This window comes from Sciurus carolinensis, chromosome 4 (assembly GCF_902686445.1).
Source record: "Sciurus carolinensis chromosome 4, mSciCar1.2, whole genome shotgun sequence".
Taxonomy (NCBI): domain Eukaryota; kingdom Metazoa; phylum Chordata; class Mammalia; order Rodentia; family Sciuridae; genus Sciurus; species Sciurus carolinensis.
The window spans coordinates 87,732,108-87,752,541 of record NC_062216.1 but is presented as its reverse complement, the minus strand read 5'-3'; the positions used below and the strand labels follow the sequence as shown (position 1 = coordinate 87,752,541).

General features: G+C 33.4%; 1 protein-coding gene and 1 non-coding gene across 2 annotated transcripts in view; both read right to left on the bottom strand.

Moving 5' to 3' along the window:
• The window catches only part of LOC124983261 (solute carrier organic anion transporter family member 1B3-like), an 80,543-nt gene that overhangs the window by 33,302 nt on the left and 26,807 nt on the right, over window positions 1-20,434 (bottom strand). The window contains exons 3-7 of the mRNA XM_047550403.1: window positions 15,470-15,611; window positions 12,604-12,736; window positions 9,689-9,801; window positions 8,421-8,564; window positions 8,128-8,226 (exon numbers count right to left, since the gene is read on the bottom strand). Coding sequence (XP_047406359.1) covers window positions 8,128-8,226; window positions 8,421-8,564; window positions 9,689-9,801; window positions 12,604-12,736; window positions 15,470-15,611 — 631 coding nt within the window. The remainder of the gene's footprint in view (window positions 1-8,127; window positions 8,227-8,420; window positions 8,565-9,688; window positions 9,802-12,603; window positions 12,737-15,469; window positions 15,612-20,434) is intronic.
• On the bottom strand, window positions 4,815-4,921 carry LOC124984057 (U6 spliceosomal RNA). Its single transcript, XR_007108531.1, has one exon. It is a non-coding gene; the product is annotated as a U6 spliceosomal RNA (small nuclear RNA).

Sequence of the window (20,434 nt, the reverse complement as noted above, 5' to 3'; positions counted from 1 at the left end):
ACTACAGATTGGACAACAAAATAAAATCCTTCCATGATAAACAAAAGTTAAAAGAATTTACAAATAGAAAGCCAGCACTACAGAACATTCTCAGCAAAATATTCCATGAGAAAGAAATGAAAAACAACAATGTAAGTCAGCACAGGGAGGAACTACCCTGAAGGAATAACCAAATAAAGGAGAAAACAAGTCAAATTAAAAACCAAAAACAAGTCAAAATGACTGGGGATACAAATCATATCTCAATAATAACACTGAATGTTAAGGCCCTGCACTCATCAATCAAAAGATACAGACTGGCAGATTGGATTAAAAAGAAAGATCCAACAATATGCTGCCCTTAAGAGACTCATCTCATAGAAAGAGATACCCACAGACTAAAGGTGGAAGGATGGGAAAAAAACATACCACGCACATGAACTCAGTAAAAGAGCAGTGGTATCCATCCTCCTATCAGATAAAATGGACTTCAAGCCAAAATTAGTTAGAAGGGATAAAAAAGGACATTTCATACTACTTACAGGAAGCATAAATCAGCAAGACATAACAATCATAAATATCCATGCCCCAAACAATGGCACGTCCATGTACATTAAACAAATCCTTCTCAATTCCAGGAACCAAATAGACTAAAATACAATCATAATTGGTGACTTTAACACACCTCTCTCACCACTGGACAGATCTTCCAAACAAAAATTGAACAAAGAAACCATAGAACTTGATAACACAGTTGATATTTAGACTGAACAGACATATAGAATATTCCATCCAAAATAGACCACATGTTATGCCACAAAATTACTCTTAGCAAATACAAAAAAATAGAGATACTACCTTGTATGCTATTGGATCATAATGGAATGAAATTAGAAATCAATGATAAAATAAAAAACAGAAATTTAATTTCCAACACCTGGAAATTAAATAATACACTATTGAATGATTCATGGATAACAGAAGATGTTAGGGGAAATAGAAAAAAATTCTTAGAGGTAAATGAGAACAAACATACAACATATCAAAATCTCTGGAACACTATGAAAGTACTACTAAGAGGAAAATTCGTTGCATGGAGCGCATTCAATAAAAGAAGGAAAAATCAACAAATAAATGACCTAACATTACAGCTCAAAGCCCTAGAAAAAGAAGAACAGATCAATACCAAAAGTAGTAGAAGACAGGAAATAATTAAAAGAGCTGAAGTCAATGAAATTGAAACAAAAGAAATAATCGAAAAAATTGACAAAACAAAAAGTTGGTTCTTTGAAAACAAAATGAATAAACCTTTAGCCACACTAACAAAGAGAAGGAGAAAGAAAATTCAAATTACTAAAATTCGTGATGAAAAAGAAAATATAATCACAGACACTATTGAAATACAAAGAATAATTAGAAGCTATTCTGAAAATCTGTACTCCAACAAACTAGAAAATCTCAAAGACATCAACAGGTTTCTAGAGACATATAATCCACCAAAACTGAATCTGGAGGACATACACAATTTAAATAGAACAATTTCAAGTAATGAAATAGAAGTCATCAAAAGCCTACCAACAAAGAAAAGTCTGGGACCAGATGGATCCTCTGTCGATTTCTATAAGACCTTCAAAGAAGAGCTCATTCCAATACTATTCAAAGTATTCCATGAAATAGAAGAGGAGGGAACCCTTCCAAATGCATTCTATGAAGCTAATATCATCCTGATACTAAAATCAGACAAAGACACATCGAGGAAAGAAAATTTCAGACCAATATTCCTAATAAATATATATGCAAAAATTCTTAACAAAATTTTAGCAAATCGCATACAAAAACATATTTAAAAGATGGTGCACCATGATCAAGTGGATTTCATCCCAGGGGTGCAAGGTTGGTTCAACATCAGGGAATCAATAAATGTAATTCACCATATCAACAGACTTAAAGTTAAGAATCACATGATTATTTCAATAGATGCAGAAAAAGCATTTGGTAAAATACAGCATCCCTTCATGCTCAAAACACTAGAAAAAATAGGGATAATAGGAACATTTCTCAACATTGTAAAGGCTATCTATGCTAAGCCCATGGCCAACATCATTCTAAAGAAGAAAAACTGAAAGCATTCTCTCTAAAAACTGCAACAAGGCAGGGATGCCCTCTTTCACCACTTCTATTCAACATCATCCTTGAAACTCTAGCCAGAGCAATTAGACAGACCAAAGAAATTAAGGGGATTTGAATAGAAAAAGAAGAACTCAAACTATCCCTATTTGCCAATGACATGATTCTCTATTTAGAGGAGCCGAAAAATTCCACCAGAAAACTTCTAGAACTCATAAATGAATTCAGCAAAGTAGCAGGATATAAAATCAATGCTCATAAATTGAATACATTTTTATACATAAGTGATGAATCTTCTGACAGAGAAATTAGGAAAACTATCCCATTCACAATTGCTGAAAAAAAAAATAACTTGGGAATCAATCGAACAAAAAAGGTGAAAGACCTCTACAATGAGAACTACAGAACACTAAAGAATGAAATTGAAGAAAACCTTAGAAAATGGAAAGATCTCCCATGTTCTTGGATAGGCAGAATTAATATTGTCAAAATGGCCATACTACCAACAGCACTATACAAATTCAATGCAATTTCAATTAAAATCCCAATGATGTAACTCATAGAAATAGATCAAACAATCATGAAATTCATTTGGAAGAATAAAAGACCCAGAATAGCTAAAGCAATCCTTAGCAGGAAGAGTGAAGCAGGAGGTCTCACAATACCAGACCTTCAACTGTACTACAGAGGAATAGTAACAAATGGTATTGGCACAAAAATAGACAGGTAGATCAATGGTACAGAATAGAGGACACAGAGACAAACCCACATAAATACAGTTTTCTCACACTAGAAAAAGGTGCCAAAAACATACAATGGAGAAAAGATAGCCTCTTCAACAAATGGTGCTGAGAAAACTGGAAATCCGTATGCGGCAAAATGAAACTAAACCCCTATCTCTCACCCTGCACAAAACTCAACTCAAAATGGATCAGGAACCTAGGAATGAGACCAGAGACCCTGCACCTAATAGAAGAAAAAATAGGTTCAAATCTTCATCATGTCGACTTAGAATCAGACTTCCTTAACATGAATCCCAAAGCACATGAACTAAAAGCAGGAATCAATAATTGGGATAGACTCAAACTAAAAAGTTTTTTCTCAGCAAAGGAAACAATCAACAATGTGAAGAGAGAGCCTACAGAGTGGGAGAAAATCTTTGCCACACATACTTCAGATAGAGTACTAATCTCCAGAATCTATAAAGAACTCAAAAAACTCTACACCAAGAATACAAATAACCCAATCAATAAATGGGCTAAGGAAATGAGCAAACACTTCACAGAAGAAGATCTATAAGCAATCAACAGATATATGAAAAAAAGTTCAATATCTCTAGTAATAAGAGAAATGCAAATCAAAACTAACCTAAGATTTCATCTCACTCCAACTAGAATATCTATCAAGAATACAAGTAACAATAGGTATTGATGAGGATGTGGGGAAAAAGGTACACTCATACATTGCTGGTGGAGTTGCAAATTAGTGCAGCCACTCCGGAAAGCAGTGTGGAGATTCCTAGAAAACTTGGAATGGAACCACTCCAGCTATCCCACTCCTTGGCCTATACCCAAAGGACTTAAAATCAGCAACTACAGTGATGCAGCCACATTAATGTTCATAGCTGCTCAATTCACAATAACTAGATTGTGGAACCAACCTAAATGCCCTTCAATTGATGAATGGATAAAGAAACTGTGGTATATATACAGAAGGAAATATTACTCAGTCATAAAAAAGAATAAAATTATGGCATTTGCAGGTAAATGGATGGAGTTGGAGAACATCATGCTGTGAGATAAGCCAAAACCAAAAAACCAAAGGCTGAATGATCTAATAAGTTCTGATGATGTGTAAGGTAGGGTGGGAGGGAGGCAAGAATGGAGGAAGGATGGATTGTATAGAGGAAATGAGGGGTGGGAAAGTTGTGGGGGAAGGAAAAATAACAGAATAAGACAAACATCATTACCCTATGTACATATATGATTACACAAATGCTGTGACTTTCTTTTGTGTACAACCAGAGAAACAACAGTTGTACCCCATTTGTGTATAATGAAGCAAAAAAAAAAAAAAAAACAGTATGAGGGTTCCTTGAAGAATTATTGAACTACCATATGCCCATCCCACTTCTGGGTATACATCCCAAAGAAAAGTATGATCTCAGAGGTGTTTGGACTTGCATGTCCATTGTGGTACCATTCACAATAGTCTAGATGTGGAAACAACCTAATGCCATCAATGGAGAATAAAAAATGCAACACACACACACCCCAAACCACACAATGGAATAATATTCAATCTTAAAAAAAGAAAATCCTGCAGTATATGAATAACATAGATGAGCTTTGTAGGCATTATGCTAAGAAAAACAAATTAGTCACAAGACACATATTGCACAATGACATTTCCATGATGTATCTAAAAAAGTCAAACTCATAAAAACAGAGTAGAATGGTGGTTTCCAGGGGCTCTGGGAAGGGGAAATAAGGAGTTGCTAGTTAATGGGTATGAAATTTCAGTTATATAAGATGAATATGATTTTGAGATCTGGTGTATAACATTGTGCTTGTAGTTAACAATACTGTGTTGTACTTTTAAAAAATCTATTAAGATCTCATGTTAAGTGTTACATGATCTTACCATAATAAAATAAAGTTAATAAATGAATAAAAAGTACATGTGTGTATACACACTCTGTAGAATTTTTAAGTATGGAATGCTTCACAAATTTGCATGCCATCCTTACATAGGGACCTTGCTAATCTTCTCTGTATCCTTCCAATTTTAGTACATATGCTGCCAAAGTGAGTACCACACCCTTAAGAAGTTTGAAGCACAATTTAATACCATTACTCTTTGGCCTATAAAAATGTCATTGACATGAGAAAATATTTATTTATTTATTTATTTATTTTGATTCATTGTACACAAATGGAGTACAACTGTTGTTTCTCTGGTTGTACATGAAGTAGAGTCGCACCATTTGTGTAATCATACATGTACATAGGGTAATGATGTTTGTCTCATTCAGAAAATATTGTGTTGACTACTACCACAAGTATGTAAATGTAAATTATTTTCAAGTAAACAGATCTGGATTTAAAATTGATTTACAGGATCTTATTTTTCATAATCAACCACTCAGACAGACTTCTGTAAATGATTGGTTAAATCAGTGATTTTATCTACATGATAAATATTTTTTCTTACTCAACATCTGTCAAATATATGATTTTAGTTAATTTTCTATTCTCTCATTGGCCTATATAATAGAAAAAAAGTCATATCTTAAGTAGATCTGGCCTGCCAAAGTGTTTTCCTTAATTTAAACACCATCTTAAAAGTCAAAAAACTATACATGAATTTGTCCAGAAAGCAATCAAAATATCTCATCAATGCTGGGACAAAATTTCTACATGAAAAGAACAGTACAGATGATTTTGGGTAGATGGTAAACGTAGAAAATCATCACCAATTCTTCCCAGACTGCCCACCATATCCTAACTTCCTGTACCAGAACCTGTATCTCTTTATTCATTTCTGTTATCTCTTTGGTTCCTGTAGGTATTAGCATTTGCCAAGGATACTTTATAATGAGTTCACTTTATATTCATTACTGAAGAAAAGATACAATAAAGTCTGAACATTCCATTTTATAAATTGAATTACCATGAATCCTAAAATTTTTATAAATATTTCTAAATATCATGGGGAGTTTTAAAAAACTGTCATCTTAAAGAACTTCGCAACCATACTCTAAATGATAAAAACAATAATGAGCCTGGAAGTGAATAAGTAAAAAATGGACAGAATGTGAGCCTACTCTAAGTCTCATGATTAAAATGGAAGACATGAAACATTTCATCAGCTACTTGTTTTAGTATTGTATTAGCAAACACTTTCAAGTTTGTGCCTACCGTTAGCCTACTGTGAGATCTACTCCATTTTGGAAGTAAATCTTTTGCTCTCCTTAGAATAATCTATTGAAGTACTGATGAGATAAAAAATTAAATATGTTTGTTCACAGGCACTAATTATTTATATGTTAAAACAGCTACCAATCTGTCATTTTCTAAGAGATGACAGGGGCTTGGGGATGTAACTCAGTGTTAAAGCATTTGCCTAGAATGTGCGAGGTTATGTGTTCAATACCCAGCACCAAAAAAAAAAAAAAAAAAAAAAAAAAAAAAAAAAAAAGTCAGATATCAGATAAGTAAAGAAATGTCTATGGCTTATGTCATAGGGGCTACAACACAGGCATGCTCTTGGTTATGAATAGGAAGACTTGACTTTGGGCCCATGGAAGGTTGTGACATTAAGACTTCTCTAAAGAAGAGCCACATTTTGGATGAGACTTTAAGAACCATGCAAACAGAAAAATGAAAAAACCTTTCCCAAGTGTAAATACAGGAAAGGGTGAGATTACAGGGCACATTGAAATTCCTGCACTTCAAGTGGCATGGCTAGTATATATAAGGTATATGTTAGAGAAGGAATAGAGAGGTAAAAAGTAAAACTTCTTAAAAAAGGAAAAAAAAAAAAAAAAAGAAAGAAAGAAAGAAAGAAAGAAAGAAAGAAAGAGAAGAGAGAAAGGAAAGGAAAAGAAAAGAAAAAAAAAGTCACATTCTAAGGAATTCGACTTCAATCCTTAAGTCCAATATGAAGCCACTGAAGGAACTTAAACAGGGAATGACATGGATCAGATTTGTTTAAAAAGATAATTCTGGAAACATTATGCCTACCCTACATTATGCCTAAGAACATGTGAGACCAGAGGCAGAGAGTTCAGGTGAAAGGTTATTCAGTAATTCAGTCAATAATTGAATTAAGGTTAGGTTATTTATAAAGGGAGGGAACATAGGAAATAGAAATGGGTATGGGGGTAAGATGATGAGCCAGATTTGGACACATTGAGTTTTAGGTGTTCATAAGACATCTATAAAGGGAAAAAAAATGAGCAAGTACTAAAAATATAAATTTTAAAAGTTGTAAAAACATATCCATTAGAAGTACATTGGATAGAAACTGTGTTTCATGAGTAATAAAAGTCAGATTACAGTTAGAAAGTCAATGGGAGATAAGTGAGTCATCTAAATTTAGATTACTTCTTCCGGGTGCTTGACTCTGAAGGAAAATAGAAAAACACAAAATCAGCTAAAAAGTTGTTTGATGGATAAAAAAATGTTGGATGTGTAAAAAAAATGGGAGACACTTGAGTGTGTTTTCTGAAGGAAAAGAGAGAGTAGCAATGGAGGGTAGAAGATGCAGACTGGATCAGATAAAGTGGTTGATGGAATCAGATCTTGGAAGACATGGCAAGAGAGTCTAAACCACAGGTGAATTTATTAATACCATCTGAAGATGGATGCCTTTCCCACTGAGCTGGGAAAAAAGGACGAAGATAAATGGTATAAGAACTTGAGGCTGAGGAAGTTTCCACACCTTCCACATTATTTCTTCTCTGAATTATGAAGTAAAGCATGCTCTGAGAGTGAAGAGGAAGGTCACAGATGTTATTTATGTGTGCATTCTTTCATTCATTTATTCCACAAGCACTTATCGGATGTTGCCATATGCCAAGCCCTCTGCCAGGAGCAGGAAACGGGGCCAGAAGCAAAGTGCTTTAAACCACCCCACCCATAAGACAAACCAGCAGCCCCACGGCAGCTTCAGCAAAGCAACCTATGAGTTCTGCACTTCAACATCCCAACCACCAGCAGCCAAAAAATGAAATTGACTTGACTAGGTGGTCAGTCCTGGAAGGAGAATGTTTTAAGTTCGTTTTGGATCACATAATATAGAATAAGATTTTATACATTTTTCTCATTTTATACTTAGTTGTAAAAGCACAGTTAATTTTACTAAATTAGTAAATTATAATTACTAATGTACTTTTTCCTATTTGTAACTTTCGAAAAATAGCAAGCAAAGGACCATAAAAGAGTAAATTTAATTATATTGAAGAAGAGTATCCTTTATGTGAAGGAAATTGTCCTGTTACCTTGTGATTATACTTACTTAGATCTACATATCCAATGTCCACATACATTTTTAAAAACAGAGATCCCATTAAAAAGCCAGTGATTGGACCAATCATTCCTACTGCACTCAAACCACCTGAAAACATGATGAAACAACTTTATCAGATTCTAGGAATACACTGTTCGTAACCAGTATGTTTTTAAAAGTAACATTACACAATATATTTGTCTAAATTTTTTCCAGCTAAAAGAATTAATTCAGTGACACTATTATTTCGAGTATAAATATAGACAAAGTAATCTTTCAATTTCATGTTTTCTGTACTTTACCTATGTAAACAGAGGAATGTCCTTCTTTAGCAAAATCATCAATGTAAGAAATCCCCAGTGGCATGATAGGAGTTTCTCCTATTCCACGAAGCATGTTACCCATTAGGACATATATCCACATGTATGATGATTCCTTTTCACAACCTAGGTAGACAAGAGAGAGTTTTACTTTAAACATTAACTTCAGCATTTCTATCAGAAAGTGAACCAATTTAGACAATTATTACCGTGAGGATTTTGGTTTTTTTGCTTTTTTTCTAATTTTAAGAGATTTATTTTCACTTTGTGAAGTTTGAAATATAGAAAAACACAAACACACACACACAAAATAAAAATTAGCTGAGATCCCACTATACAGAGAAAATCAATTCTGATGTTTGTTAGATACCTTCCATACTTCAGTTTCACATAAAAATATGCATAATATGCATCATAGATTTATATATCCAGTTCATATTATAATCCGTGTACACAATTAACACTGTATTATTGACACTTTCCCTATGTGGCTTTCTCTATGCTATCATTCATATCAGGACTTTAATGATGGCACAGTACTGTGCTAAATAACAGTTTCATGAACTATTTAGTCAATCTTACATTCTTTAATTGTAAGATATAATTATAATTTTATTGTAAGAATAAAAATTAGATTTTTATTCTATTAAATAAGGATACCTTAGATATAATTGTAAATAAGTCCTTGTGCCCATGCCTAATTATTTCCTTAAGATTAATCATTAACAGTAGGATGACTGTTAAGTATATTTTTGTTCTTTAACACATAGTGAAAATTAACCTCCAGAGTTACGAATTTATATACTCCTAACAATACTCAAAATCTAAAATCTTTTTTCTTCCTCTATTTCATTTCTCCATTATTTTCCTAATAGTTAGAAACTTTAGTATTATTATTTATAATTATATTTTGTAATAAGTTATAATTTATAGTAGGTAAAAATATTTTCTTGGCATAATAATTTACATATTCATAAAGAACACGTTTCTGTTTTTCACATACTTGGGCCAGTTCCTATTGTTTTATTTTAAATGTAGATGTTCTTTGCCAGTTTCCTACTGGCATTGTCTTCTTATCTACTTCTAAAAGTTCTTTATATGTAATACATATTTACACTAAGGTTTTTGTCTGTATGTAAAGGTCAAAATTTTTTCCAATAATTAATTTTACCAATAAATATCACATTTTCATAGATGTAAGTAATTTCACAAATTTTAAAACAGTTTTCACTGTCACTATTAATTCTTACCTTCTTTCATTATCTCAGGTGGTGTTCCAGTGGGTGATAAAGTTTTATTAATTAAACAGGTTAATGTTGAATTCTCTGATGGATTAATAATGGCTTCAGTGGAATACTTGTAACTGTAAGAATATCAGGACATAAAATTTTTGCTCATCTAGTGAATATTTTCACTTTTCCCAGAAACATAGAGGAATTTTACCCTATGTTTGTATCTCTCTCTTCTCCAAATTACCAGAATCCTCCATGTCAATTTTCTGACCTGTATTTTAGAAGAGATTATGGGTAAATGTGAAGTGGGAGCATCCACTAAGAAAGGTCATTTGTACTCCCCAGGCGAGGTGGATTAAGGCCTCTCTGTCAGTCCAAGACTAATTGTTTTCTGGTCAAGATATGAAATATCCTGGTTTCACCTTTTTGTTTTTAAACTTCTAACTATAAACTTCCTGATAACTTATGACAACATTTAATAAATTTTAGAGCAGTGTTTTCTAAATCAATCTATAGTGCATGCCAGTTCATCTACATTTTCTGTTAACAACCTGTTTTTCTTTCACATGCTCACATATGCACTCTCCCTCTCTTTCTTTCTCTCTAATGCCTGTGTCTCCAAAACTTAAAATAATTATAATGCACCTCAATTTGATAAGAGAGAACTTCATAAGAACAACATAAATAGAGTTAGAATAGGAACAAATGCTGATCCTCAAAACAGTGAAGTACCCTGTAGCTCTGTGGGCAGCCTACTCTAGGTCGGACATTATGCTCTGCTGCAAAAACAGCGTTTTTACCTTGGGAATTTCACAATAAGATCAACACATATGATAAGTGACGTAAGTTTCATATACAAGGTTCTGAGTTGCCATAAAGGGAAAGGGGATGATCAGAGTTGCTTGAAGTTGGGAAATAGAGTGGATTAGAGAAGACCTCACCGTAAGGACAGCATGGGAGAAGAATCTTAGTAAGGAATAGGAGCTCAAAAAATAGACAAAGGAGGAAATGCACTTAAGGCTATTGGAAGAGTATAGCAAAAGTTTGATATACTGTGGCACATTTAATGAACTGCAGCTTTAGAATGTAGTCCTCAATTATGGGGGGCAGTGGAAGATGAACCTAGAAGGTAATCAACAATCAAATTAGTGAGCACTGTGCATGTGCAAATGAGTATAGATATTAACCCACAGGCAAGGGGCTTTCAATATTTTGACTGTCACTAACAATAAGAAATACATCTTACATCACAACCACAATACACACACATAAACACGCATGCTCACAAATATATGTACAGGTAAAATGTAAGTTTCACAGTTAAGTATTTATCCCCATTTACATTGCAATTATTCTATTCTGGCCTATGGGAAAAAAATGTTAGTTTCAATAATCTGAATTGCTTTATGGGTACAGAATCTGAAGTTTGAAAGAACTGCTCTAAGAAATTGAGTTTTAAATAGGAGTAAAATAATTAGATATGCATTTTAAAGTATTGAATGTGAGTTAGAATAGATGAAATTGGAAGCAAAAAGTTCAGACCAGAGATATTGAAGCCTCAGCTGGGTCCAACTTTGACAGATTGGAGGTAAAAGAAGATTTGGGTGATTACCAGGTATTCATGTTTCAGTAAATAGACAGTCTAGAACAAGGCCCTTGATTTTAAGTTCCTTTTTGAATAAAAGAATCATTACTGAAAGAATGAATGTGAAAAATCTAAACTGGTCTTGGAAATATATGAATGGGAGTATATGGATGGAAATTGCTTGTGGGACATTAAGTTGGAAATATTCACAAGCACACAGATCTTGAGTGCTAGAAAATGTCACCATAGATTGATGATAGTTTTATTTAAAGCATATACTCCATACAAATCATGTAGAATGAGAAGTTGAAAAGACTAGTGATGGAGTTAGGAGATGCTGAAATGATGATGTCAGTCATGAAAGAAAATGACAGGCATGATAAGAGGGCACAGAGACAGGAACTAAATCCAGAGAGTGCAATGTGATAGAAATAGGAAGGAGCAGAATCTCAAGGAAGAAAAGTCTTCTCAGAGGCAATGTAGAGAAAAAATGAGTTAATGTGGTGACCAGAAGGTATGACTGCTGGATTTGGCAATGAGTCAGTAATTGCTGTGACAAATGGCAACATGACTCACTATTTCTCAATACCCCTTTTTCTCTTTTTTCCTGAGTAATTTAAGTTGAAACTTTTAGTTGGGAACATGGAACAACTGTGCATGATAGGTATCTAAGTTCTGCCCAATGTGATATTAGGAGAAGCATCATTCTTCTGAAAATATTTCTTAAGTAGCTTCCTCTGTGTACTTTTCACTGCCTCTTCTTCCCGCTCTTCTCTTCTGATATCCGGTTGCCTGGAACAACACTGACACAGTCTGGGCCATGAGAACAAGACCATGAAAGGCAAAGCGATATTGTGCTTCCTTGGACTGACTACATTAATTTTTAAGTGAAAAATAAACTTTGATCTTCTTTAAATCGTTGCTATTTTCAGTTGTCTCTCATGAGCATCTGACTCCAACCGTAACTACACGGTAATCTTAGAAAAATTGCCTCAGTGAAAAGATGGTGGGAAAGCCCACAATGCAATGGGTCGAGCAAAAAAGTCTTACTGAGTGTAATCCTAATCTTATGTGCAAAGATGTGAACTATGCATATTGTACTTAAAAGGCATTTAAAACTTATTTCAAATTAAACTGGGCAACTTATTTAGTGCTATGTATATCTCAAAGACAATGAAAACGATGGCAAATAAAGCTGTTGTTTCGTAGAAAAAAAATATCAATTTCTATACATAGTGGGTAATCTTTTCAAAAGGTAGGACTAACTCTTTAAAAGAAAAAAAAACAATATCATACTAATAATTTACAAGTTAATGAAATTAACAGCACAGGGTTTTTTAACACTCACTATCCCATGAAGAAATGTGGTAAAGCTGTCATAATACTTCCAGTCCCCATAATGAAAGTACCAATTCCAATAATCTTCGGTCTGTGTAGTTTGGATCCATAGTAACTTACGAATACAATCACAAGCAAATTTCCTAGGAAGAGAACAAAATTATGTTGATATGATTCATCACAACAAATACTGACTGAGTCCAATTTTGTGTCCAATATAACTGAAGGACCCAGAATGGATGCAAACAGAATACAAGATATGGTACCTTTCCCCAGATTCATTTAATTGATAAGATAAAACTCACCTACATGAAGCCAGTCAGTGGAAAGTTGTAGAGTTATATAAAACTAAGTTTTAGAAAAAAAGTATTTGGCAATATTAGTGAAACAGAATTTTATTGAAGAATTTAGAGTTAACTTGGATTGCACTGGAATGGAGAAATGTAGAGAAAAATATTCCTGATCTGAGGAAAAGGTATTTGTTAATGCATTTATTCATTCATTCCTAAAAATAAAAAGGGGGATATGAAAATGAAAGAGAGATCAGTGGAACAGAGGAAGAGGATTGAGGGGGAGAGAGAAGGGACTGAAGAGGAAAGAGAGATGGAATGAATCAGAGCAAACTTTCCTATGTACATATATGAATATATCACAATGAATTTCACCTTTATGCATATTCATAATGAGCTAACTTTAAAAACACTATAAATAGAAGAAAGATCAGTAGATTAGAGGAAAGGGAACAGGGGGAGGGAGGAGAAAAAGGAAAGGGGAGTACTGGGGACTGAATTGGAGCAAATTATATTCCATGCTTTCATACTTATGTCAAAATGAATCCTAATATTATGTATATATATAATGAACTAATAAATATGTGTAAGAAATTTATATTATGTGCCTGCCATGGTGCTTGGTGCCAGAAATAATAGATAGATGATAGATAGATACATACATACATACACATAGATAATCTTGGTACCTGTCCTTAAGCAATTCACATCCTAGTGATAAAAATTGGTAGATGAATGGAGGTACTATTAGACCACAGGAAGAGAGATTTTATGTTAATTAAGAGCCTCAAGAAAATTTCCAGGAGAAGAGCTCACTGGAGATTTAATGTTCAACATTTCTATTATTTAGTTTTTTAGTTTTAAAAGGGGAAAAAGAGTATTCCAAGTGGAGGGAGTCGCCATCAATCCTGGCCATCTGGAGCTATATGTATAACAAAGAGCAGACAGCAACCAAGAATTACTGTGCATTTGGTAGAAAAGAAAAGCTTGACAGAAAAGCACTAAAATGAACCAGTAGATAGCATAACACATGAAGAAACAGTAAGGATAAATCTAAAAAGAGGAGAAACTCAGAAAGTCCAATTAATATTTCTAGAGGTACAAGAGCACATTTACCCATAAAATCAATGAGAGGCTAAAAATAATAGAGAACAATAAAGTACTGTTGTAACTTTAAAAAATAGAAAAATGTACGAATTATGACTTTATATGATAAGATGGAAGATATAAGCATATGAAACATACAGCAAAAGAAGTAGAAATTTAGAAAGAAAAATGTAAAGAGAAAACCATCCAGAAAATTTAATAATTATGTCATAGATGTTTCGAAAGGAAATAAGAAAATAGAGGAGAAACAAATAAGAAAGAGAAAGTAAATTTCTTGAAAAAGTAAGACTTTAGCCTTTAGATTAAAAGTTCTTCCATTTCTTCAGCAGAGATAATGTAAAAAGAGACAGTCTTCAATACATACTTGTAAAATTTCTGAGATTCAAGGATAAAAAAGAGATCATATTAGTGCATGAGAATCATACTGGTAATGATTTATAACATATTATTGAATTTTATAAAACAGTACATTAATGTTATAATGCTCTAATAAAAACATTTTGATTGTTTAGGTCCATACTCAAATTATCACTTATATATGATAGTAAAATAAACACATTTCTAACAAGAAAGGGATCAAAAAATACATGCTCATTTTTTTTTTTTCTGGAAAAAAATAACCCCTTGAAGATATACTCCAGAGAAACTAAGGATGAAACTTGAAGTCACAAGATTTGAGGATCAAAGGTAAGCAAATTTCTAATGCTGTTCAAATAAATGCTGATAGATATGTCTTCCTTTATACAGTTATTTTTAAAATACTATCAAGAATGTTTTACATAATGTTTAAAAACAGCAAACTTGTAAGAAATATTTGCAATCTATATGATATACATAATTTGGGGGTTCTCCAAATAATTTAAAAAGTAAGAAGAAAAAGGAAAATTGAGCAGAAGTAACAAACTCCCAATTCACAAGATAAGAAAAATGTTTAATAATTACATAAAGCTTCATTATTATAAGAGAAGACATTAAAATTAAAACAACAAAGCAATATCTTCAATTGTTAAAAAAAGGACTTTTAACCTTAGTTAAAGAGGAGTTTTGTTTCAAAACATAGTTTTGTTTCAAAGTTGTCCTTTTATCCACAAATCATATGAATCATAGTCCTCTCTCAACCTTTTTTCACACTTGGTTAAATGGAGGGCAGGTTAAGCTTCCCAGAGTGTGAATTTGAAAGCAGTGAGTTTTTATGAGAGCAGTCTTCCAACACTCTAATAACCAGTATTTTGAACTAAGTGATTCTTTGTTGTTGGGGGTCATTCTGTGCATTTTGGGTGTTTAGCAGCATCCTTGGCCTCTACCCCTAGATACTAGTAGCAGCCCCCTCCCTAAGTTTCAACAAACCAAAATGTGTCCAGATGTTTTCAAGTGGTCCTTGAAGAATTAGTTTTCACCTACTTGAGAACCAGAGTTGTAATTCATGTAGGAAGTGTTTTACCTCTGTAAGTCCAGTTATTCAAACAGAAATAAAATTACCAATTTCAAAGCCTCCATCAATTACACCAGCAACAGAAGAGGATATGTCGAATCTCTTTTCTATTTGAGTAATGGAAGATTTCATAACGGCTACACCCAGTCCTTTGCAAATGAAGCATAATGACATAGCTCCCAAGAAAACCTAAAAAAAAAAAAAAAAAAAAAAGCAGGAAGAGGAAAAACTGGTTAATCAAAGGACTATATAATGTTTATATGAATATGGAATTAATATAGTTCTTCTTCTTTACTTGAAAACATTATTTCATTATAAAAAGCATACTTATCTTTCCCAATAGCAATCAGTACATCTCAGCCATTTTAATGTTGTCAACTCTACGCAGATAAAGCACCATTTTCCAACTTGGTTACAATATCAGGTTACAATTAAAGTTGTTATTTTTCAATAAATGCCATTAACTGATTTATTAGAAGTTAGTATTCTCAATTCGCCGTGATGGTAAGGCATTCTTTGTTTCCAAGTGGATACCACAGGCCAGCTAAGGGGAGTGGCAGGACATGCTCAAAGGTAGTATTTTCAGGAAGCCAGTTGGGAAATGGAACTTTGAGGAGACAAAGAAAAATTTAATGAACAACAAAATTGACATTCTATCTAAAATGTAGTGGCTATAGACTTTTCGAAGTTTCAGTTTCACTAGGACAAAATCGATTGATTCATCCTTTCTCTTACAGCCCACATTCATATCCATAAGCAAATTTCTTTTTGCTCTTTTGATAAAATGTGGAACACATGCTCGCGACTACTACTACTGTGTGTCTTATAGGCCATGCTTGGCAGTTAGAGATAAAAGGCCGAACAAACACTTGCATAGCCTACAAGATGTATGTATGTTCTTTCCTGCATAACAATCTTTCAGATTACACATGCTATCAATGAAGATAGCAAAATTGAGAAGAACTGTCAAATAATACCACTTATTAGATACAACTAAAAAGTAGATAAAATAAAGAAATCATCTAAAAATGGAACATCAAATGGAAGGATATCGAAACTAGTTTAAGTTGATGGTGGGAAGAATAAAATTCATAAGACAAACATCCTAAGTTGATTCAATGGTGTTAGACAAAAATTATGAAGTTTTATTCCTGGACAGTCATTTCCTGACATCTTGTAGAAAAAACATACAATCTTTATATCACAGAAGAGTAGTGAACATTGTTCAGGGCCAAATAATTTTTTAAAATCATGTAATTAATCCTAGAGGGAAATAAAAGAGAGAGAAAGAGAGACAACTGGGAGGCAAGGACATCAGCAAGATGGTAGGATAGGAATACTGGAACTTCTTTTCCACAAGACAGCAAGATGGTAGGATAGGAATCCTGGAGCCTTCTCTTCCACAAGACACAAATTTAATAACAAATGGACCAAAAATCCTTTAAGAATCCAGAAACAATTTAGGAGTTTCATATAATCCATACTAGCCTAGACAGAAACACAGGGAAACCTGGAAGGAAAATCTATGACTCTCCACTCTCTCTCCCTTGCACCATAGTCCTTATCACCCAATACTGCACAGTGCTGGTGGGAGAAAACATTCAAATCCCCTACTTCCAGTATTTGGACTTTTAGTGGGGCCTTCCCAAGAACTGGTTTCTCTCTTGCCTGAGTGCTCACGACTGGAACACCAGATTGGGGCTCTCTCAGAACAAAGACAATGGATTATGCATCAGTCTGCAGTACCACAGAACGACAGCAGGTGGGGCACCATCGCCACAATTTGCCACACCACTGAAGATACTTGGGAAAGGTACCAGGACCTTAACAGGGAATGGTTCTAAGTAGAAACCAGCAAATTTTTTCAAATAAGCGACTATACATACACGCCTAGAGGGATTAGAAAAGAAAGCACACCCAGAAAAAGCTTGAGAAGGATTCATAATCTAGTAAGACTGAGTAGAGAAAGTTTCCCCTATAGAAAATCAGATTACAGTGTTTGGAAGAGTTGGTTGATTCTCTGAATACTAAAATCCCAACAAACAAACAAACAAACAAACAATGACATACAAAGAAATGGAGTATGGACACATTTCAATAAACAAATTAAATCTCCAGGAACTGGCCCCAACAAAGTAAAAAGATAGAAATTGTCAAAGATTTCAAAATTCCTGTGAAAAATGCTCAATAAAATAAAAAGAGCACAGATAGACAACTAAATGAAATCAGAAACATGATACATAAACAAAATGACAATATCAATGATACAGAAATTACAAATGACCAAATAGGCATTCTGGAAATAAAGAATATAATAACTGAACTGAAAAATTTGCCAGGGGGTACTCAAAAGTTGACTTGGTCAGGCAGAAGAATCAGCGAATTCAAGAACAGGACTTTGAAAATTACTGAGGCAGAGAACAAAAGAAGGAAGAAGAAGAGGAGGAGGAGGTGGAGGAAGGAGAATAAGGAAGAATCTAAGGGAATCGTGGGACAAAATCAAGCAGAACAAACACACAGAGAAGGATAGGAGGAAAGGGCAGAGAATTTTTAAAGAAATAATGACCTCAAATTTCACAAATCTGAGGAGAGAAATGGACATAAAATTCAAGAAGCTCAAAAATATTTGAACTAGGATAAATCTAAAGATATCTATCTCTTGGCACATCTTAAACAAATTGCTGAAAGTCACAGGAAAGAGAAATAATCTTGAAAATATTTTCAACCAAAAAGAAAAGTGAAATTATGTCATTTATATGACAATGGATGGAACTAGAGGCCATTATATTAAGCAAAATTAGCCAAACCCAGAATGTCAGGGGTCATATGTTGTCTCTCATATGTGGTATTAAACAAAAAAATGCAAGATGATTCAATATATGAAAACCACTCACTATAACATCTTTTAAAAATTAAGGACAAAAGACTCATGATTACCTAATAAATGCAGAAATGTTGTTTTTGTAAACATTAACGTCTGTCGACAATAAAAGTACTGAATGAAGTAGGAAGTGGGGAGTGACCTCAACATAATAAAAGCCATATATGGAAAGCTCACAACTACCATCATACTCAAGGGGAGACTGGTAGTATTTCCCATAAGATCAGAAATATCAGTCTCACCACTAATATTCAACATAGTGCTGGAAGCTCTAGCCAGAGCAATTAGATATTAAAAAAAAAAAGAATGATGAAACAAATCAAAGTCATCCAAATCAGAAACAATAAAAATTAGCAACATTGCAGGACACAAAATCAACATTAAAAAATCAGCTGTTTGTATATACTACCAATGAACAATCTGAAAAGGAAATTAGAAAACAATCCCACTTAGTACAGCATCAAAATATATACAATACTTATAATACTTAGGGTAAACTTAAGTGACAGATTTGTTCACTAAAACTAAAATATTGATGAAAGACATTAAAGATACCCATAAGTGGAAAAATATTCCCTGCTCATGGATTGGAAGAGCTAATGTTAAAATGTTCATATTACCCAAAAACCATATACAAATATAATACAATACCTATCAAAATTCTCATTGTATTTTTTTTAGCAGAAAAACCTGAAATTCATTCAGAACCCAAAGGCAGCCTGAATAGCCAAAATAATCTTGATGCAGAAGTTAATGCCTCATATTTCCTTATTTCAAAATACACTATGAAGTAGTAATTACAAAGCAAGAGTAATTAAGATGGTGTTTCACTGGCATAATGATAAATCTATAGACCAGTTGGACAAAGCACGGACCCTAGAAGTAAACCAAATGATTTTCAACAAGGATGCCAAGACTACACAATGAAGAAAGACCAGTCTTTTCAACAAATGGTTCTGGGAAAACTTAATTACCAATATACAAAAGAATGAAGTTGCATCCTTACACTTTATACCATATAAAAACAAACTCAAATGTATTAAAGATGTAACTACAAGATCTAAAACTCTTAAACTCCTAGAAGAAAACACAGGGGGAAATCTGAGGGGCTTTGGATTTATCAATGATTTCTTAGAAAGGACACTAAAAATGTAGACAACAATGAGAAATAGACAAATGGAATTACCTTGAACTTAAAAACTCTGCACACAGAAGGAAAAAATTAACAAAGTGAAAAAATAACCTATGGAGTGGTAGAAAATAACATAATTTATATATCTGATAGAGGGTGAGTATCTAAACTATATAAAGAAATTGTATGATCCGACAACAACAAAAAACCAAATAAGCAATTTTTTAAAAATGAGAAAAGGACTTAAATAGATATTTATCCAAAGAAAATTATACAAATAGCCAATAAGCACATGAAAAGATGCTCAGCATCAATCATCAGGGAAATGCAAATCAAAACCACGATGAGATACTATCTCATATTCTTCAGGATAGCGCTAACCAAAGAATAGAAAGTATCAAGTATTGGTAAGGATGTGGAGAGGATAGTGCTTGTTGGTATAAATGTAAAATGGTGTAGCCATCTTGGAAAGGAGTATGGAGGCTTCTCAAAAAACTTATCATATGATCCAGCAATCCTTCTAGGTATATTCAAAAGTATACACAGCAGAATCTTGGAAAGAGATGTCATGCTCATTGCAGTATTACTTACAAGAGACAAGAGGCAGAAGCAGCTCAAATGTCCATTCACAGAAAAATGAGTAAAGAAAATGTAATATATACATACAATGTAATATTATGTAGCTTAAAAAAAGAAGGAAATCCTACCGCATCCTATAATATGGATGAACCTTGAGGTCATTACGTTAAACCAAATGTCAGTCAAAACAGGGCAGACAGTATATGGATCTACTCATAAGAAGTATCTAAAATATTCAGAAACTTAGAAAGTAGAAAGGTGTTTAGAAAGGGCCAGAGGTGGGGGAGAAGAGGAATTGTGGTAAGTGGGTGTAGAGTTTCAATGTTGGAAGATGAAAATGTTCTAGAGATTTGTTGCACCTCAGTGTGAATTTGCTTAACATGACTGAGTTACACATTCAGAAACCATGTGAAATAGTAA